The 14,252-nt window shown below is 42.1% G+C and overlaps 1 protein-coding gene across 1 annotated transcript in view; it reads left to right on the top strand.

Annotated features, from left to right (window-relative positions):
• The first annotated feature begins 6,654 nt into the window (after nt 1-6,654).
• The window catches only part of LOC109888516 (zinc finger protein GLIS1), a 162,470-nt gene continuing 154,872 nt past the window's right edge, over nt 6,655-14,252 (top strand). The window contains exons 1-2 of the mRNA XM_031822432.1: nt 6,655-6,905; nt 7,098-7,434. Of these exons, the coding sequence (XP_031678292.1) occupies nt 7,116-7,434 (319 nt within the window). The 5' untranslated portion in view covers nt 6,655-6,905; nt 7,098-7,115. The remainder of the gene's footprint in view (nt 6,906-7,097; nt 7,435-14,252) is intronic.

Here is a 14,252-nt window from a genome sequence, read left to right as displayed (position 1 = left end):
TAGATGTGTATAGGGGTAAGGTGACAGTGATACTGGAGTGATAGAGGTAGATGTGTATAGGGGTAAGGTGACAGTGATACTGGAGTGATAGAGGCAGATATGTATAGGGGTAAGGTGACTATATACAGGGTCAGTTCCAATACCATATTAACAATGTACAGGGATACTGGAGTGATAGAGGTAGATATGTATAGGGGTAAGGTGACAGTGATACTGGAGTGATAGAGGCAGATATGTATAGGGGTAAGGTGACTATATACAGGGTCAGGTCCAGTACCATATTAACAATGTGCAGGGATACTGGAGTGATGGAGGTAGATGTGTATAGGGGTAAGGTGACTATATACAGGGTCAGGTCCAGTACCATATTAACAATGTGCAGGGATACTGGAGTGATGGAGGTAGATGTGTATAGGGGTAAGGTGACAGTGATACTGGAGTGATAGAGGTAGATGTGTATAGGGGTAAGGTGACTATATACAGGGTCAGTTCCAGTACCATATTAACAATGTACAGGGATACTGGAGTGTTAGAGGCAGATATGTATAGGGGTAAGGTGACTAGGCATCAGGATATATGATTAACAGAGTAGCAACAGTGTAAATTAAGATTGCGTGTGTATGTGCTTTTGTGTGTGTAGAGTCAGTATAAATGTGTGTGCATGTTATGTGTGTTGGAATGTCAGCGAGTGTGTAGTGTGAGTGTGCATAAAGACAGTATAAAAATAAATACAAGGGCCAAATCAAGATAGTCCATTTGGCCATTTTGTTAGCTATTTAGGAGTCTTAATGCTTGGGGATAGAAAGTGTTCAGAAACCTGTTCGTGTCAGACTTGCACCGGTACCGCTTGCCATGCGGAAGCAGAGAGAACAGTTTATTGCTTGGGTGGCTGGAGTCTTTAACGGTTTTCCAGGCCTTCCTTTCACATTGCCTAATAGACCATGTATCGTACCTTTTGAATGGGAATGGTTATAGATATGCCAGTGCAATATGGCTATCACACATTCAGTAGGCCTACACTTGAGCAATTCTTCATGTTATGCAAAATACAAGTCCATTACAAATATATATAGATAATATACCACAGGGCTTGTTTCACATTCAGCCATTCAAAAGGTATGATATTGTGATTTTACAATCTGACCTGAACCTGGTTAAAATGGTACACAAATTAACATCCTCCTATACTTCCTATGAACACTTCCTGGTTTGACCAACACACCAATCCTGATTGGAGGGTCTCTCCATGTTTATCTTCATCTGGTTACATAGGCCATAGATTGGATCTGTATCTGTCACTAATAGATGCAGAGAACGTTTCCAAACTCAAAAGGTGGACAATTAGGATCCCAGAAAGCTGAATCACACAAACAATGCGGGCAATAAAAAAACGTTTAGATAAAAAATTAAGTTTAGAAACAGAACGTCTTGTAGACGTGTAGAGAAAACAAAGTAGGTTCAGCTACAGTTTTATCTCAACTACTCCTACTTCATCTTCTCAAGGAAGGAGCGGCATCTCCTCAGGACTGTCGCCCCAAGGGCCCATCTTTCCCTGGCAACAGAGGAAGAAGACTGGTGATTGGACAGGTGTAACAGGTGTATTTACTGGTGAACTCTGAACTGTATCTCTCAACAGCAACAGACTTTCCTCTAATAAGGCAAAAGAGACCACACGTCTCATAAGACTGTCTCTCTATGGTTATACCTGTGTAACATGTCAACACTCTTGGCTGTGTTCCCAAATATCCTTTCCCCTAATTCTGCAAAACTACTGAGTCAAGATGTGTGTGTGTGTGTGTGTGTGTGTGTGTGTGTGTGTGTGTGTGTGTGTGTGTGTGTGTGTGTGTGTGTGTGTGTGTGTGTGTGATAGTAAAAGCAAAGAATGCTTTGGCAGGATTCCAAAGAGAGGTGCAACTAGATTTCTCTTTATCTTCTCTCTGCACGCCACCAGTTTTGCGTGTGTAGCAAACATTACATTTGCATCGTCTAGTTCTTTACTATCTCCTTATTTCTTATGCCTCTCCTTACCTTATACATGACCCTTCCTGTCTTCAGCACATAAAACCTCTCTGGAATAGCACCATATATAGTAGCTGCAGTGTCGGTCACTTCATCCACTACGACGGGGCACAGGGGGTCCTCTTTGACTAGGAACTGTGCTGCAGCCAGGCTCTCCTCCAGGTTTTTGGTGTTTATTAATGTCAACATTGTTGGCAAAGACCTAACCATCTAAAACAGAGAGGCAAAATTGCTAACTGTAGTGGTCCGATTGGTGTATATACAGTGCATTAAGAAAGTATTCAGACCCCTTGACTTTTTACACATTTTGTTACGTTATAGCCTTATTCTAAAATGTATTAAATTAATTGTTTTCCTCATCAAACTACACACAATACCCAATAATGACAAAGTGAAAACAGGTTTTTAGAATTGTTTTCAAATGTATAAAACAAACTGTAATACCTTATTTACATAAGTATTCAGACGCTTTTCTATGAGACTAAAACTTGAGTTCAGGTGCATCCTGTTTCCATTGATCATCCTTGAGATGTCATACAACTTGATTGGAGTCCACCTGTGGTAAATTAAATTGATTGGATATTATTTGGAAAGGCACAGACCTGTCTATATAAGGTCCCACAGTTGACAGTGCATGTCAGAGAAAAAACTAAGCCATGAGGTTGAAGGAATTGTCTGTAGAGCTCCGAGACAGGATTGTGTCGAGGCACAGATCTGGGGAAAGGTACCAAAACATTTCTGCAGCATTGAAGGTCCCCACGAACACAGTAGCCTCCATCATTCTTAAATGGAAGAATGAGTGAAGATTAATGAATGAAATTATATTTTCGTGTCAAATCGCCAGTTGGCAATCCAAATTGACACATGAACAAACATTACAATAATTCACTGTGGTAATTAAATGAGAATTCTTCTCCCGGTGCTCTCTGCATAAAGAGTGAACCCCCCCATAAAAACGATTCTATACATAATAGTAAATAACGTTATCCAAACATTTAATGAATTTATTTGCAAATTATGGTGGAAAATAAGTATTTTGTCAATAACCAAAGTTTATCGCAATACTTTGTTATATACCCTTTGTTGGCAATGACAGCGGTCAAACGTTTTCTGTAAGTCTTTACAAGGTTTTCACACACTGTTGCTGGTATTTTGGCCCATTCCTCCATGCAGATCTCCTCTAGAGCAGTGATGTTTGGGGGCTGTTGCTGGGCAACACAGACTTTCAACTCCCTCCAAAGATTTTCTATGGGGTTGAGATCTGGAGACTGGATATGCCACTCCAGGACCTTGAAATGCTTCTTACGAAGCCACTCCTTCGTTGCCCGGGCGGTGTGTTTGGGATCATTGTCATGCTGAAAGACCCAGCCACGTTTCATCTTCAACGTTTCACCCTTGTTGATGGAAGGAGGCCCCATTCATTCTTTCCTTTACATGGATCAGTCGTCCTGGTCCCTTTGCAGAAAAACAGCCCCAAAGCATGGTGTTTCCACCCCCATGCTTCACAGTAGGTATGGTGTTCTTTGGATGCAACTCAGCATTCTTTGTCCTCCAAACACGATGAGTTGAGTTTTTACCAAAAAGTTATATTTTGGTTTCATCTGACCATATGACATTCTCTCAATCTTCTTCTGGATCATCCAAATGCTCTCTAGCAAACTTCAGACGGACCTGGACATGTACTGGCTTAAGCAGGGGGACACGTCTGGCACTGCAGGATTTGAGTCCCTGGCAGCGTAGTGTGTTACTGATGGTAGGCTTTGTTACTTTGGTCCCAGCTCTCTGCAGGTCATTCACTAGGTCCCCCCCCGTGTGGTTCTGGGATTTGTGCTCACTGTTCTTGTGATCATTTTGACCCCACGGGGTGAGATCTTGCATGGAGCCCCAGATCGAGGGAGATTATCAGTGGTCTTGTATGTCTTCCATTTCCTAATAATTGCTCCCACAGTTGATTTCTTCAAAGCAAGCTGCTTACCTATTGCAGATTCAGTCTTCCCAGCCTGGTGCAGGTCTACAATTTTGTTTCTGGTGTCCTTTGACAGCTCTTTGGTCTTGGCCATAGTGGAGTTTGGAGTGTGACTGTTTGAGGTTGTGGACAGGTGTCTTTTATACTGATAACAAGTTCAAACAGGTGCCATTAATACAGGTAACGAGTGGAGGACAGAGGAGCCTCTTAAAGAAGAAGTTACAGGTCTGTGAGAGCCAGAAATCTTGCTTGTTTGTAGGTGACCAAATACTTATTTTCCACCATAATTTGCAAATAAATTCATTCAAAATCCTACAACGTGATTTTCTGGATTTTTTTTCTCATTTTGTCTGTCATAGTTGAAGTGTACTACCTATGATTGAAATTACAGGCCTCTCTCATCTTTTTAAGTTGGAGAACTTGCACAATTGGTGGCTGACTAAATACTTTTTTGCCCCACTGTACATACCTCTTAGGTCGCAGGCTTGGGTGGGTGTATTAGTGGGGGTTGGGCCTTGTTGTTCTGATCACGGTCTGGGCATAGGGGTGGGGGGGTGGACATAGGTCTGATCTGTGGGGGCCTATATAGGGTGTGGCGAGGGTTTGTTTGGGGGAGTCTCAGCAGGTTGGGGTGTGGCTGGTAAAGCTGTGGTCTGGGTGTAGGTCCTCTTGGTGTGGGTTCTCTCAGTGCAGGTCTTGTTGTTCTGTTCACGGGGTGTCTGTTGCTCTGTTGCTCTGTTGTTCTGTCGCTCTGTTGCTGTGTTGCTGTGTTGTTCTGTTGCTCTGTTGCTCTGTTGCTCTGTTGTTCTGTTGCTGTGTTGCTGTGTTGCTCTGTTGCTCTGTTGTTCTGTTGCTGTGTTGTTCTGTTGCTCTGTTGCTCTGTTGCTCTGTTGTTCTGTTGTTCTGTTGTTCTGTTGCTGTGTTGCTGTGTTGTTCTGTTGCTCTGTTGCTCTTATGTTCTGTTGCCGTGTTGTTCTGTTGCTGTGTTGCTCTGTTGTTCTGTTGCTGTCTTGTACTGTTGCTCTGTTGCTCTGTTGTTTTGTTGCTGTGTTGCTCTGTTGTTCTGTTGGTCCTGGCAAAAGTTGGGATTGCTGACTTGTAGAGGTGAACCCTGTCATAAAGGCTGTTCAAGTCCAGGGAGGATTGGTGGGCCAGTCCCGGGAAATGCTTGCTGACTTGTAGAGGTGAACCTGGTCATAAAGGCTGTTCAAGTCCAGGGAGGATTGGTGGGCCAGTCCCGGGAAATGATTGCTGACTTGTAGAGGTGAACCTGGTCATAAAGGCTGTTCAAGTCCAGGGAGGATTGGTGGGCCAGTCGCGGGAAATGATTGCTGACTTGTAGAGGTGAACCTGGTCATAAAGGCTGTTCAAGTCCAGGGAGGATTGGTGGGCCAGTCCCGGGAAATGATTGCTGACTTGTAGAGGTGAACCTGGTCATAAAGGCTGTTCAAGTCCAGGGAGGATTGGTGGGCCAGTCCCGGGAAATGCTTGCATTCACCCGCTGTATGGTGGCAAGGTGAATGTATTTTCGTGGTAGCAGGGTAAAGATAACCACTTGTGCATTGGGGAAAGTGGAAGAAGCTATTTCAATCACTCCCTTGAGTGCTGTGGCCACCCTTTCCTGCTGAGCCCTCAAGTAGTTTGGCCCCAGTGAATTTTGATGAGGCTTGGGCACCCTAGTCTGTCCTCTGACAACAGCTCCAGGGCATCTCAATTCAATTTAATGTCAGGGGCCTTATTGGCATGGGATACATATGCTAACATTGCCAAGTTATGCTGCTATGCTTTATCTTGGCCAGGTCGCAGTTGTAAATGAAAACTTGTTCTCAACTAGCCTACCTGGTTAAATAAAGGTGAAATAAAATAAAAAAGTGAAGTAGATAATAAAAAGTGAAATAAACTATAAAAATGAACATCACACTCACAGAAGTTCCAAAAGAATAAAGACATTTCAAATGTCATCTGTCTCTCTCTCTCTCTGTCTCTCTCTCTGTCTCTCTCTGTGTTGATCAGATACTGAATCCTCCACTAGATGTCACTACTTAGCCGTACTGTACTGCTATTCATACAGTATCTCTTATTGTCGTCAACTAATAGCCATATATGTTAGTCATTTAGGTCTACCGCCATTTTCTATAAAATGTATATATACATATATATATTTATATATTATTATATTTTTGTTATATGCTCGAATAAGGTCTATTCACATCAAGATTATTATATATCCAATTATTATTTTATTTTAAGCAGCATGTGCCATCATGCTTAGGCCAATCCATTAATTAATTTTACTAATCACATGCATGCTTTTATTGAGGTAATTATTGACCATTTGAATGGAGGTGAATAGGGCTTTGTAATGCTTTGTAATGCTTTTTATTCATCTTTATGAAATAATCAACTCTTGTTATATTTCCTTTTTATGCTTTGCTTAGGAAGAATGTAATTATACATACATCAGAATGTAGACACGAGGTAGCCTACATTTCAATGATATTTAATGTTGGCCTATGCCTATAGAACGAACAATACGCATGGGCCTTTTCCTTGGGACCTGCCCATCATCTGCTGTTACGTTAACTTCTAAACACATCAGTTTGCTCACCCGTAAAACGACTCTGCACGATCGATATCTTCACATCCCACCTACCTTTGGTCCCCGGACAGTCATGCTTGCATTGGTGCGGACAGAGACGCATTGACTCGGATACTGCCGACTCAGTGGATGAATCAGATGTCAGTCAAAGGCAAGATGTTGAGAAATGACACATAGAAAATGTTTTAAAATGTACTTTGGAAGCGGAGAGGATGCGGTTGGTTAAGACACGCTTTTCTCCGCATTTGGCGGAAGATGCTGATGTACACCAAGTCCGACATTAAAGGAGTCTACATCTTCTTCCTTTTGACGGCATATAAGGTAGGTGTCATCAAGAGAATGAAGATCTCTCACTTCTTGCATATTTTGTATTTATCGTCACTAATTATTCCATGTTATTTGGCAATTCGGGAAGAACGTGCGTAAAAAAAACATATGTTCAAGTTTAGGAGATGGTTTGATGTGTCTTCAAATTTTTAAAAGGGATATGTGTATTTCTCTCCCCGACACAAGTAATTGTGAACACAGAGAATGCACACCGGGAACACTGAAATTCCAATGCAGAAATCCTCAGCACTTTTCGGAATGGTGAGTCACCGCCAAACCCCAGTGTATTCAGACTTCACCGGGCTGACTCTCTCCATGTACAGCAGTAAGTCAGACTTCTGCGCCAGACGCATCGGGAACGATGGTTTTGGAACCCAGACCTGCCGGATCCCACATCACAACCCCAGTCACTGTCCGAGTCCGAAGCGGCTCACCACGCCAGAGGAGCGCTATGGCTCTCAAGAGAAAGGCCATCTGACAGCCAAAGCTACCCGCGCGTGTTTCTCTCTCTCCCCGGAACAAGGTAAAGCTAAACCTATGATTTAACACGCTCATTGACGCTACTCTGTATCACAGAATGTATTTTAATAATATCTAGATGTTTATAGAAACCATTCGGTTATTTAAATATACTTTCCTATGCGTTCTAAATCTAAATGTATCATACCAATATTGGGGAAAGGAGTAACACAATTACTAACATAATTTGCTAATATTTATGAGAACAGGAAAACTATTTTTTAGATTTGTATCAATTAGATCCTCTTATTGTCATTCCTTCCAGTCCTCTGATAATATTTTCAATTATGCCACATATCCATGAAATGGCGCCAGTTTTGATCTATTTGGCTACATTTGGCATAGTGCACTGTCGTCTTCATATTTGATCCAGATGTACTGTATATTTAGTTGACAGATCCTGTGTTTGCAGTTGTGGATTCTACTGTTGATAGCCCCCTCGTTAATGAAGTGCCAAGGTCACTGATGTATAGACCTGGTCTTAATAAAGAGCATCACAATGAAAGTCATCTCAGTGACACAAAGTGCAGCCACGTGATGTGATTTAAGTGGTATATGTGGAGTAACTGGCAGAGAATGGAGCACTTTGACTTCCACTCTATGGATTATCAACAGATGGGACTGCAGTGATTTTAGAGGAAGTGCCAAGTTCTCATTGAGGAGGACAGGTGAGGACAGGTGAGGACAGGTTAGGACGTCTCTGGAGTTTATGAGCGGATAACATTTATAGCTGTTATAGCTCACACTTTTGGTTAGGTACAAACCAACTTTATTAGAAACTTTATATTTGTAAATTATTTATGTATGCCATTAGCACAAGTTTGTAAATTAATGAGTAAATATTTTTAATAAATTGATTTTAAGAGTAAATGTCCTTTGGTGAATTACCTCAACCACATGAGGTAGTTTCATTTCAACCTCAGCCTTACTGAAAGTAAACATTCCTCGAGGCTTTTCTATAATCTCATTTGTAACCTCCTCACTCAGGTTTATAGAGGAGCATACATTTTCTTCTACAGTTTTTTGTGTTGGCTACTGGTATGAAAGCAGTTGTACTTCATAAAGTAGAAGTGGTATGTACTGTAGCAACAAGTAGCCTTGTCTGGGACCCCAATGCTCGTCATAGCTCCTATATCTAAAGCCTAAGTTCTAGCTGTCGGCTAACATGATGATGGTGAGTTGTGCAGACTGTCTGACACCCTTCAGTTCATTACACATGCATACTGTTTGTCTCAGAGCTACAGCCCACATATAGTATTATTTGTACTGTATGTCATGTGTTGAAGAAGGCCTTTCTATTGTTGAAAATTATAGACATTTTAAAATTATATTATTTTGTTTGATATTCCCATTTATTTAATCATAAATATTTTTTTTCCTTCACTGCGAATCCTGCCCTGGCCTTGACTAGTCTACAGCCCCTTTCAAACCCACTGATTGTCTGCTTGTCTGGAAACAACGGTCATACACAGTTGAAGTCGGAAGTTTACGTAGATCTTAGCCAAATACATTTAAATTCAGTTTTTCACAATTCCTGACATTTAATCCTAGTAAAAATTCCCTGTCTTAGGTCAGTTAGGATCACCACTTTATTTTAAGAATGGGAAATGTCCGAATAATATTAGAGATAATTATTTCTTTCAGATTTGATTTCTTTCATCGCATTTCCAGTGGGTCAGAAGTTTACATACACTCAATTAGTATTTGGTAGCATTGCCTTTAAATTAATTAACTTGGGTCAAACGTTCCGGGTAGCCTTCCACAAGCTTTCCACAATAAATTGGGTGAATTTTGGCCCATTTCTCCTGACAGAGTTGGTGTAACTGAGTCAGGTTTGTAGGCCTCCTTGCTTGCACATGCTTTTTCAGTTCTGCCCACAAATTTTCTCTGGGGATTGAGGTCAGGGCTTTGTGATGGCCACTCCAATACCTTGACGTAGTTGTCTGCCGCATTGTGGCGTATTTGTAGGCATATCATTGGAAGATTGGCCATAAGAGACTACATTTACCACGGGTCCGCCCGGTGTCCTTTGTGTAAATTGGTGCATAATCTTCAGCCGCAGGCATTTTCTCCTGGGATTCAGAGGGGAAAGCACACTTCCACGAACGATATATCATCGAAGAGATATGTGAAAAACACAGTGAAAAAAATATGTGAAAAACACAAGACTGAATTTTCGTTTTTTTTTGGTAGCCAAACGTGACGCACCAAACGGAGCGATTTCTCCTAAACAAATCATCTTTCAGGAAAAACTGAGCATTTGCTATCTAACTGAGAGTCTCCTCATTGAAAACATCTGAAGTTCTTCAAAGGTAATGATTTTATTTGAATGATTTTCTGGTTTTTGTGAAAATGTTGCCTGCTAATGCTAACGTGATATGCTACGCTAGGTGCGCTAGCTGTTACACAAATGCTTATTTTGCAATGGTTGAGAAGCATATTTTGAAAATCTGAGATGACAGTGTTGTTAACAAAAGGCTAAGCTTGAGAGCTAGCATATTAATTTCATTTCATTTGCGATTTTCATGAATAGTTAACGTTGCGTTATGGTAATGAGTTTGAGGCTGTATTCACGATCCCGGATCCGGGATGGCTCGACGCAACAGGTTAAGCCATTTTTCCCCAACTTTGGAAGTATGCTTGGGGTCATTGTCCATTTGGAAGACCCATTTGCGACCAATCTTTAACTTCCTGACTGATGTCTTGCGATGTTGCTTCAATATATCCACATAACTTTTCTTCCTAATGATGCCATCTACTTTGTGAAGTTCACCAGTCCCTCCTGCAGCAAAGCACAACAACAACATGATGCTGCCACCCCCGTGCTTCAAGGATGGGATGGTGTTCTTCGGCTTGCAAGCCTCCCACTTTTTCCTCCAAACATAACGATGGTCATTATGGCCAAACAGTTCTATTTTTGTTTCATCAGACCAGAGGACCTTTCTCCAAAAAGTAGGATCTTTGTCCCCATGTGCAGTTGCAAACCGTAGTCTGACTTTTTTATGGCGGTTTTGGAGCAGTGGCTTCTTCCTTGCTGAGCGGCCTTTCAGGTTTTGTCGATTTAGGACTCGTTTTACTGTGGATATAGATACTTTTGTACCTGTTTCCTCCAGTATCTTCACAAGGTCATTTGCTGTTGTTCTGGGATTGATTTGCACTTTTCGTGCCAAAGTACTTTAATCTCTAGGAGACAGAACACGTCTTCTTCCTGAGTGGTATGACGGCTGTGTGGTCCCATGGTATTTATACTTGCGTACTATTGTTTGTACAGATGAACGTGGTACCTTCAGGTGTTTGGAAATTGCTCCCAAGGATGAACCATACTTTTTTTCAGAGGTCTTGGCTGATTTATTTTGATTTTCACATGATGTCAAGCAAAGAGGCACTGAGTTTGAAGGTAGGTATTGAAATACATCCACAGGTACACCTCCAACTGACTCAAAGGTTGTCAATTAGCCTATCAGAAGCTTCTAAAGCCATAATTTTCTGGAATTTTCCAAGCTTTTTAAAGGCACAGTCAACTTAGTGTATGTAAACTTCTGACCCACTGGAATTGTGATACAGTGAATTATAAGTAAAATACTTGTGTCATGCACAAGGTAGATGTCTTAACCGACTTGCCAAAACTATAGTTTGTTAACAATAAATTTATGTGGGGGGAAAGCATGTTCTACTTCATGCCTTTGTGACTGCTCGGCTACTTTACATCCTGTTGAGAAGAGATGATAGTGTGTTGTTGTGCAGGAGAGAGAGGGAAAGAGGGTGGAGGTAATTACTCGCGCATCCTAATTTATGATGATACAAAATCCCACTTTTATATTAGCAATCATCTTTTCACAAAAAGATCTCAAAGGATTTGATTATTGTTTTTCCTGGCCAAACAGGAAACATATGTCTCCAAATGTGTCTCAGTGTTTATGAGGAGGACTGACTCTTCTGAGCTGAGCACCATTGTGCCCTCACCATCGTCCCAGACCAACATGAATCATGACATTGTCTGATTGATGCTTTTGAATTAGCTTTTTTGTTGTGAATGTGGGAATGCCATGATTACGGTCTGTGCAGATGAGTTTTCAGGAGATACATTTACAGGCCTTTTCAAAAAAAATAATCTTCTAATACATAGGACTGTTCAATGTTGTGCATTTAGAGATATTTATGAAAGGTAAACATGCCCAAAAAGTAATGCCCTTTTTAGATTGTATATTCAAACTAGAAAGGGTCATTTTCCTTAAGAAAAATGGTGTGCTTGCTTCAGCTGTCCAATGTTTGTTTGTGGCAGTGGAGGAATTAAAGATGTTTAATTGTTAGAGGCTTTAAAAATTGAGGCTAGCATAGTAGCAGAAAGCTAGCGTAGCAGCAGAAGGCTAGCGTAGTATCAAATCAAATCAAATGTATTTCTAGAGCCGTTTTTATATTAGCCAATGTCACAAAGTGCTGTACAGAAACCCAGCCTAAAACCCCAAACAGCAAGCAATGCAGATGTAGAAGCACAGTGGCTAGGAAAAACACCCTAGAAAGGCAGGAACCTAGGAAGAAACCTAGAGAGGAACCATCTACGTTCATAGATGACCAGCAGGGTCAGATAATAATAATCACAGTGGTTGTAGAGAGTGTAAGAGATCAGCACCTCAGGAGTAAATGTCAGTTGGCTTTTCATAGCCGATCATTCAGAGTTAGACAGCAGGTGCGGTAGAGAGAGAGAGTCGAAAACAGCAGGTCCGGGACAGGGTAGCACGTCCGGTAAACAGATCAGAGTTCCATAGCCGCAGGCAGAACAGTAGAAACTGGATCAGCAGCACGACCAGGTGGACTGGGGACAGCAAGGAGTCATCAGGCCAGGTAGTGCTGAGGCATGGTCCTAGTGCTCAGGTCCTCCTAGAGAAGAGAGGACGAGAGAGAGAGAAAAATAGAGAGACAGAGAGAGAGAGAGAGAATTAGAGGAAGCATACTTAAATTCACACAGGACAGTAACAGAAGTACTGACTGTATTATCAATAGTAGAGGAATAAACTCAGCAAAAAAAGAAATGTCCTCTCATTGTCAACTGCTTTTATTTTCAGCAAACTCAACATGTGTAAGTATTTGTATGAACAAAACAAGATTCAACAACTGAGTCATAAACTGAACAAGTTGTGACTAACAATGTGACTAACAGAAATTGAATATTGTGTCCCTGAACAAAGGGAGGGGGGGGGTGGTAACAGTAACAGTCAGAAAGTAACAGTAACAGTCAGTATCAAAAGTAACAGTCAGTATCTGGTGTGGCCACCAGCTGCATTAAGTACTGCAGTGCATCTCCTCATGGACTGCTCCAGATTTGCCAGTCCTTGCTCTGAGATGTTACCCCACTCTTCCACCAAGGCACCTGCAAGTTCCCGGACCTTCTTTTGGGGAATGGCCCTAGCCCTTACCCTCTGGTCCAACAGGTCCCAGACATGAGATCCGGGCTCTTCGCTGGCCATGCAAGAACACTGACATTCCTGTCTTGCTGGAAATCACGCACAGATCGAGCTGTATGGCTGGTGGTATTGTCATGCTGGAGGCTCATGTCAGGATGAGCCTGCAGGAAGGGTACCATATGAGGGAGGAGGATGTCTTCCCTGTAACGCACAGTGTTGAGATTGCCTGCAATGACGACAAGCTCAGTCCGATGATGCTGTGACACAACACCCCCAGACCATGGCGGACCCTCCACCTCCAAATCAATCCCGCTCCAGAGTACAGGCCTCATCCCTTCGATGATAAATGCGAATCCAACCATCACCCCTGGTGAGACAAAACTACAACTCGTCAGTGAAGAGCACTTTTTGCCAGTCCTGTCTGGTCCAGCGACGGTGGGTTTGTACCCATAGGCAACGTTGTTGCCGGTGATGTCTGGTGAGGACCTGCCTTACAACAGGCCTACAAGCCCTCAATCAAGCCTCTCTCAGCCTATTGCAGACAGTCTGAGCACTGATGGAGGGATTGTGCGTTCCTGGTGTAACTTGGGCAGTTGTTGTTGCCATCCTGTACCTGTCCTGCAGGTGTGATGTTCGGATGTACCGATCCTGTGCAGGTGTTGTTATATGTGGTCTGCCACTGCGAGGACGATCAGCTGTCCGTCCTGTCTCCCTGTAGCGATGTTTTAGGCGTCTCACAGTAATTCATTGCCCTGGCCACATCTGCAGGGTATTCCTGGTGTAACTCGGGCAGTTGCCCCTTTGCAGCATCAGCATACCCAAGGCACGTTCACACAGATCAGCAGGGACCCTGGGCATCTTTCTTTTGGTGTTTTTCAGAGTCAGTAGAAAGGCCTTTTAGTGTCCTAAGTTTTCATAACTGTGACCTTAATTGCCTACCGTCTGTAAGCTGTTCGACAGGTGCATGTTCATGAATTGTTTATGGTTCATTGAACATACTTCTGTGATTGCCAACAAGGGTTTTGCCACCAAGCACTAAGTCATGTTTTGCAGAGGGGTCAAATACTTATTTCCCTCATTCAAATGCAAATCAATTTCTAACATTTTTGACATGCGTTTTTCTGGATTTTTTGTTGTTATTCTGTCTCTCACTGTTCAAATAAACCTACCATTAAAATTATAGACTGATAATTTCTTTGTCAGTGGGCAAACGTAAAAAATCAGCAGTGGATCAAATACTGTTTTCCATCACTGTAGATAGATAGGAAGAATATATTAACTGACAAATGTGAGTTGATTTCTTTAGATTTCTTTCCAGACAAAGGGTTTCCCTCACCAGAGTGTTATAAGAGGCAACACTGTGAGCCAACTGATACCATAACATATTTCCATGGCTTAAATTCCTCAGAGCCTAATGTAA

The sequence above is a fragment of the Oncorhynchus kisutch genome, linkage group LG4, assembly GCF_002021735.2.
Source record: "Oncorhynchus kisutch isolate 150728-3 linkage group LG4, Okis_V2, whole genome shotgun sequence".
Classification (NCBI taxonomy): domain Eukaryota; kingdom Metazoa; phylum Chordata; class Actinopteri; order Salmoniformes; family Salmonidae; genus Oncorhynchus; species Oncorhynchus kisutch.
Note: the sequence above shows the minus strand (reverse complement) of the source record. Positions and strands in the feature narration are given on the sequence as shown.